The 7,818-nt window shown below is 42.8% G+C and overlaps 1 protein-coding gene across 3 annotated transcripts in view; it reads right to left on the bottom strand.

Moving 5' to 3' along the window:
* Positions 1-1,289: 1,289 nt before the first annotated feature.
* Positions 1,290-7,818, bottom strand: part of wizb (WIZ zinc finger b) — a 29,644-nt gene continuing 23,115 nt past the window's right edge. For 2 of the 3 annotated variants that reach the window (XM_058652877.1, XM_058652880.1), the window contains 3 exons: positions 5,882-6,140; positions 5,503-5,668; positions 1,290-4,150 (listed from right to left, as the gene is read on the bottom strand). In XM_058652877.1, the coding sequence (XP_058508860.1) occupies positions 3,775-4,150; positions 5,503-5,668; positions 5,882-6,140 (801 nt within the window). In that variant the 3' untranslated portion in view covers positions 1,290-3,774. The remainder of the gene's footprint in view (positions 4,151-5,502; positions 5,669-5,881; positions 6,141-7,818) is intronic. The other variant, XM_058652878.1, reaches the window with a different exon arrangement.

Raw genomic sequence — 7,818 nt, 5'->3', positions numbered from 1 at the left:
ACAAAGGAGGTTATGCTTTTGGCTGCATGTGTCTCTCTCTCTGTCTCTCTCTCTCTGTCTCTCTCTCTGTGTCTCTCTGAGAGCAGCGTAAATCAAAGAGTAAAGGATTGGTTTGGATGAAATCTTTGTAAGTTATGGGTCCAAGGAAGAAATGATTCGATTGTCACGATGATGTAAACATGGATCCCGGTTCAGGATTTGAAGCAATCAAACAAACAAAACAATTGTTAATCCTGCGAGACAGGAATGTGTAACATCACTGTTGGAAGGAAGGCGAGCGGCCTTGGTGGAGGCTTTTCTTTCTCCAGAACGTTTGCTCTAGTTTTCAAACGTGTCGTGAGAGTGTGCAGCGTGTAACACACTGACACTTATGTGACCGGGTGAGAAATATTAGTAGATACTAATGTCTGGCAAAAGTGACTGACAGTAACTCAAAGATATTATTTTTCAGAATGGGGGAAAAACACTGAATTTTGGTAGTAGTCCAGCAGTCGTTAATACAGCAAGATTCATAGCAAACGACGTGGTTATAAACTGTTTACACATTCAGCTCTCGTCGAGTAGATTTATGGAGTCATGTTAACGACGGAATCTTCAATATTTACTCTCTTTTTTAGCTCCTTTCACCCCTGAGGCAAACCTTTGACTGTTACACTGCTCAAGGCCCCGATATGTTGAGTAGCCGTTTGCTGCTGCACAGGCGATGCCCAGATGGCATTTCATGCATTTTGATTAAAGAAACTGTTGCTTGCTGTGGCTCAAAATAACATAAAATGCAGTAATTCATCAAAACAACGAGCTAAAGATGCTAAAATGTTGTGCAGGGAAGAAGGAAACTGTGGATTCATTGTGTGACCCCTTTACACATCACATTAAGTGACATGATCTATTGTTTATATGAAAATGTTGATTATTGCACCTTCAATAGGGAGGAAAATGTTGTGTGTATATATATATATATACACACATACATATATATACCCACACACACATGTATGCATCTGGTGTAAAATACCAGGTTTTATTCTCTATGACATGTGATATAAGAAGTATTTTTGATAAACTGCAAATAAATAGCCAATAAATATCAGGATGCCACTCTTGCAGCAGAGGTGAATGAAGTGATCCCCCCTGTGAGCTGTGCTGTGTGTGTTACCAGAGACAATTTCCACATTTTGGTCAATGATTTACTTCCATTCCGACCATAAAAGATGAAGCTGCATCTCCCCCTGGTGGAGAAACAATAACTGGATGAATGTCAGACATTAAAAAGAATGTGATGCAGTGTGTGAAATTGAAATCACATTTATTGTTTGTTTGTTCTGGAGTTGATTCACTTAAAACTTACCCCTTTGTGTACAGTACAGTTCTTTCCTCAACTGCATCTTTTTCTTTATCATCGCTGTCATGTCATCATCTTTTACACACACACACACACACACGCACGCACACACACACACACACTGAGCAGCCAGTTACACTGGCCTAGGCTTTTTCAGGTAATCTTAAAAAGGGAACTCTGATGCACCTGCACCTCTTTAGTCCCGTCTCACACTGTAACGCAGCCACAGACCTGTGAGAGGTCACAGCATGAGTTACTGAGCGAAAGAGAGAGCGAGAGATAAACTCAAAGTGCAAAGTCGTCCCCTTTAAAGTCTGCTTATTAGAGTCCTTTGATACCAGGACGTGACCATCGCGTTGACAAGGTTTCCCTAATGTTCAGTCACTCGCCCTCTCTGACCTGCAACATCCTCGCCAGCACCAAAGTTTCAGCTCGGAGAGACTAACGGATAAAAATAAAAAATACTCTAAGATTCACCTTGCAGGACTGCAAATACAGAAATGCACAGAGCAATAAAAATACATAGATCAAATGTTGAAATCAAATAATCACACCAGAGGAATTAGGATCACTTAAATTTTTTTTTTCTTTTCTTTTAAAACTACCTTGCTATCAGAACTGCGGATAGCTCTAGTAGCATCAACAGCTTCTTAAGTACATGTAGTTATATAGTATGCATCTATACTCCATAAAAGGGTTGGGGTATCATCTGGATTGAACAGTCATGTTGCAAACACTGGAACAAACTTCAAAAACGCCAGCAGCCTAAGTGGACCCTTGAGTTATTGCTTCAGCTCTACGTTGATATGAACACACTCTGAAGCGTCGTAGAAAGAAACACGGCGGCGTTTCTGGCCTTTCTCCAGAGGATCGCGTTGGTGTTCTTATCGAATTGGAATAATCTAACCCTATGGTAACAACATGAGTCCCATGAAGCTGCTGCAGTAGCCCGAGTCTTTCAAACTGGACCGCAGTGCATGTAGCTGATGCAGGTCACCACTGGTTCAGTCCATTGTTCAGTGTGGAGCTGTGCAGAGTTTCCTCCACCATCAGGTCCACTGTAAACAGCTGTTACAGAGGCAAGACAAGGAAGTAAACAGACTCTTTGGCACATCCTAACACGATGATGGATGCATTAAAGTCCCGACCCAGACTACATACCGACGGCCTCCGACATTCTGGTTCACTTTGAACCATGGAGGCGTCCTCCTATCAAGCGGTTTCACTTCTGTCTGTCGTTCTCTTTCAAAACGAGAAACAAAAAAAACACATCTGCTATGCATGTACACAAACATACAGCCTAAGACAAACACTCGGCTCGCGCACTAGAGCAAAAGTGCAACGCTGATCTATTTTTCAAAACATTCCAAAGATCTACTTTAGCTTCAAAAAAGAAAAAAGGACCAAACTTACCCACATTCGGATGCATAATAACAATAAATAAATAACGATCGGGGTGACACTGAACAATGGCAGGAAGAAAATGGCAACACTGTGAATGGAGAGACTTCAAATGTTGTGACGCTGAACATTTTCCATGGCCCCGCTTCTTATATATATATATATATATATCACAAATATTTAAAAAAAAAAAAAAAAGCAACTGTGTCAGTGACACAACAGCAGCCCTATCTGCTGAAAACAGCAAACTGTGGAGTAGCAACGTCATAAAAGGCAAAAAACGTCAATGGTATTGTAACATGGGGGCGTACGTTTGATTGTGATTCAATGTGTGCATATAAGGTTTTAATAGGTGCTTTTAGCTACATTCAAGCAAAATGTACTGTATATTTTTTTTTGGGGGGGTAAAGTATTACATTACACAAGGAATCTTCCCTTTTTTGGGGGTGTGTGCTTCCACTTCTTGCTCCTTTAACCAATTAGAATAAGTCAAATTTCACCCATTTAAATGGGCGTTACATTAAGTGCTGAGTGTCAACGTCAATGGTAAAAGTGCCTTCTTTGTTTAACATGATCATAAATGTCATTCAATCTCAGTCCAGAGGTGGGAATGAGGAGTGGGGGGGGGACAAGGGAATGACGTTTGATTAAACCCCCCCACCCGAAAAACTGCCCAGGGAATGAAAGGAGAGCCACAGTCCAAATCATCGCACTGACATTCAGTATAAACAAGAAACAAAAAAACATTAGTTCAGCCTTTCTTATAACCTTGGACAGTTCACACAATTCCCAGTGTGCAGATAAGCCAGGAGAGCTTTGTTCCCATGGTGACGGGACTGACTACCAGGCTAGAAAGCTGCTTCAAAAAAGTGCTTGGGGAGCAGAGGGCTCTTTGTAGGGGCAACATTCCTCCACAACCACACTTTGTTAAAAAAAGGCCAAGGAAAGAAACAGATGGACAAAAAGAAAGTGTAAAGGCAGGAGAAAAAAACAAGAAGAGGCTACAACGACAGTGAGCGATGAGTCCGAGCTTACACCACCTGTGCAGGGAGGGGAACAGGAGTCGCAGTTAGGGTGGCCTGCTCCTCTGAGACCTTCACGATCTCTGTGGCAGTGGTGGTGCGAGCACACTCGGCTACAGGTGTAGGGGAGCGGCTGTTAGGTGCTGTGGTGCGAGTTGGGGTGGAGGTGAGGGCAAGTGTGGTGGTGGCGGTACTGGAGGTAGAGGTGGAGGCTGGTGCAGAGGCCTGGATTGAGGTCGGGTCATCCCTCGGGGCAGGGAGTTCAGTGGGATCTGCTTTGGGTGGAGCAGGCTTGTTGTAGTTCATCTTGAGGATGTGCTGCTGGAGGTGTCTGATCCAGTCCTCCTGCACCGACATTGGACCGTGAAACTCAACCTCGCAGAACCTGACGCGGACAGAAGAACACAGTTAACAACTCTTATGACCGTCTTGATAAACAGAATTATGAATTATGCTTCTTTCACTTTAGAGATCTGCCAGTTATTCAAGGAATTACGGTACAGAGAATCTCGCCGTTCCTGTGGAAGTCCTGAGGGCTACCGTGATGACAAGTATATGGGCACAAAACTTTATTTCTCCGCTTTCTGGTGTCCATCCATCCGTCTTCTACCTCTTTATCCCCTACATGAGGGTCATGTGGTGTCACACCGTCGTCGCCGCCAGTCCATAGTTTTTGAATTTTCTAGATCTCACAAACGGTCTAGGAGTTACGCTAATGACAAGTACGCATGACTGTGCTGTAAATGAACTGTGACACCTCCAGTAAAGTTTTCACACAAAGAAATAACACAACACAATCAGATTTTGGTCAATTCTGTTCCAACGGTATAAAAACGTTTGTAGCCCAGTTATATAAGAATATGCATTTATGCCGTCTGCAAATCCCAAACGGTTCACTATTCAAAAAATATAATGTCCTGCTCAGTGAGGGGGTCGTAGGCGGTGATTGCTGCTTGGGATTAAGACACTGTGGTGCTGACTCACAATCTCTAACTTCAAAGTGATAGTTCTTTCTTCTTTTTTTATGAGATACTGTCACAGTATCAGTGCTAACACCTCCAGCAATAACTTTAGTCCGACAACATTTGCAGTAAAACACCGTTTGGTCCATGTCAGACTTCTTAAACCCAAAAAAACTCCTCTTTTTTGTACAAATACAAATTTGTTGAACTGAAACTGTTCCAACATGTCAATTTTTGCCACTCGACACCTTCTATTACCACAGTTACTCCTTCAGCTAAGCCCTTAGCACTAGCACCGGTGCAGCGGTGAAAAGGCTCCCCCCTCAAACAGTGATTTACTGTGCTAACGTTCCCCTTTTCTGGCAGTATCATATCATAAAATGATAATAAATAAATACCGGTGTTCATCACGGACCAGTGTACCACCCAGCACTACTGCTCACTCTCCTGCACCAAAGTCCACAGGAGCTACAGGTCTACTGCCGCCTCATTTGGCAAGTTTGTGTCAAGTAAATTCAAATTCTGAAGTCACAAAATAACACATGTGAATTTACCGATTATGGCAACAACCAATCAAGAAACTCAACTCTCATACTTAATTGTGCGCCGTGATGTAAAAATCGCTGATTTTCTCTACGGACTTTGGTACAGGGAGCGAGACAAGTGAGCGGTCAACATATTTTAAAGATATAGTCTATTTTATAAAGTCAACCTTTTGTTAAACAGCTAAAAATTGTTTTTCCTCGTGTCCCTGCTGATGAAGAAAATCTCTCACCGGCACTTCAGGGTGTAGAACTTGCCCACCAGTTTGACCAGTGGGTAGGAGGGAGGTTTGGGCACCAGGGCAGGGACTGTGCCTGTGCGGGGGGGCTTAGGAGGGCCGCTGTCCCTTTCCATTCCATCTGGACATGACGGGTGCTTCAAGGGTCGCCGCTCAAAACCTAAGCAGGAGGCAGAGTTTATGAACATGGTTGGTGGAAAAAAATGGCACAGAAATAGATTTTAACATCTAACTACACACAAACTACTTATAACCTGCATTGGTTTAGAAGTCATGCAACATTACCGACGCCATGGAACAAAACAAAGACATGAGTGAGTGTATCCATAAATAAATACAGGAAATACACACTGCATGCTGGGTCGTCACGTACCTCTGGGCAGGCGGACATTCAGCTCACTACGTGCCACCTGCGCTTGAAGCGGGAGGCCGCACGCGAGACGTGAGGGACTGGGACTGCTGCGGGCAGACCGGGCGGCCGCGGCCCGTAGGTCTGCACCAGTTCCAGCGCCCTCTATGACCTTGGACGAGCCGTAGCTCACTTCGCGGCTCGGTGGTTGCACCAGGCTTACGGCCAACGAGGAAGACCACTGCGAGGAGGAGGAGGACGACGACGACGAAGAAGAGGCCTTCTGCGAGAAGAGACGGAAATGTTTGATCAGAGAACATTGCATGGGATCGGCAGTAATGACCACACTTACTATAACTACGACTACTTTATTATTACTTTTCTTTGCTCCAACACACCTGATTTAAATGAACGGCTCGTCATTCAGCTCTGCAGACGCCTGATAACGAGCCATTTATATATGAATCAGGTGTGCTGGAGCAAAGGAAACATCTAAAACATGGAGGGCAGTGAGTCCACGGGACCGGGATAATTTGAGATAATTCTGCTTCATAAAAACACAGCACTTAGTTGAAGTTTATGTCTCAAAGCTTTTTTTTTTTTAAGCCTAGCCCCAGCTGCCATGTCCTCGTTTAATTCCTACTCACCTAGTTTTTTTATGACCAAAGATGGAACTTTTGTTTGGCTTAAATGTGTCATTTTGATGTTAACGCTGAGAGTTTAATGTAATGGTGATAGATTAATGATTAATGATTGGTTTCAGTTAGATTTTTATGAAAATAAAACCAAGTACATCTAAGTTATTTTCATCACAGATAAATCTGACGATTTAGAAAAAAAAAAAAAAAACACACCCTTTTCCTTGAGAAATCGTGTGGTTAATCGTAATCCACTCATCAATAAATGGTCTATTAATATCTCAGTTCAATTGTGACAATGACATTTACAAGGCGATCCATTGTGTATGTGTGTCACATCACATTCAGGGAAAAGGTATGAAGGTGGCGCAAATGCACCAGAAACTAATTCAGCAGGGAGAAAAAAAAAAAAGTACATTCTCTTCTATCAACGGCATGCCATAATTTATCTGAAGATGAAACATAAGCTGCCAGGCACCCTGGTTACTATGGCAACTATCAAGTCAATAGCCGAGTTGTTCTGGCATCTGTCCCCACAGTGATTTCTTTTTGCTGGGTGTAAAAGGCACAGGATCCACAGTAAGACTCAAGGCTGTTAGACGACACGTCTGAGGCTTTCCAGCGCACAAAATGTCTGTCTGTCGAGCCACCAGCTGAGGAATGTTAGATCTCCAAGCATGACGTCTATTCAAAGACACTGGGAGGAGAGCGAGTGTGTCAGAAATGTAGCACAGTGGGTTTTTAATCTTTCACTGTGATGCTGCTCGGCTTTGGGTGTGTGTGTGTGTGTGGGGGGGGCACAAGTTCCTTCACTGATATATAATTCTATGTTATTTACTTGAAAAGAAAAAACTCCTCCAACATTCATGTATGCAGTGTGTTTTTTCTGGAATAGCTGAGAACAAAGATAACTCCAAGTGACGCCTGATTTATCTTTTTCCCCATTCCCACCGAACAAAAGATCTGCTCAACCCCGGTTTTAAACTGGTTACCCATGGTTTTTTTTGTCTGTGGGAACTCAAGACCTGGACGAATACATTGATGTCTTCTTTATCTGCTTCATTTTTTGGCATTTGTCATTTCTGGAACAACACACAGATGCATATTCATCTTCTGGCAATGAACATTTGTACTCATTCACTCAATATTTAATATTTAATTTGATATTTATTTATACATTTCATTTATTCACCACTGAGTTTGAATGAGGACTGAAGAAAAAGATACCGAGCTTCATTGTGTGTTTTGTTTGTGGCAAAAAACACAAAGGCAGACCGACCCCAGACAGTGGGAATGGTGTTAATTGCCTTTTTTATCAGGTTC

Source organism: Solea solea, chromosome 16 (genome assembly GCF_958295425.1).
Source record: "Solea solea chromosome 16, fSolSol10.1, whole genome shotgun sequence".
Taxonomy (NCBI): domain Eukaryota; kingdom Metazoa; phylum Chordata; class Actinopteri; order Pleuronectiformes; family Soleidae; genus Solea; species Solea solea.
Note: the sequence above shows the minus strand (reverse complement) of the source record. Positions and strands in the feature narration are given on the sequence as shown.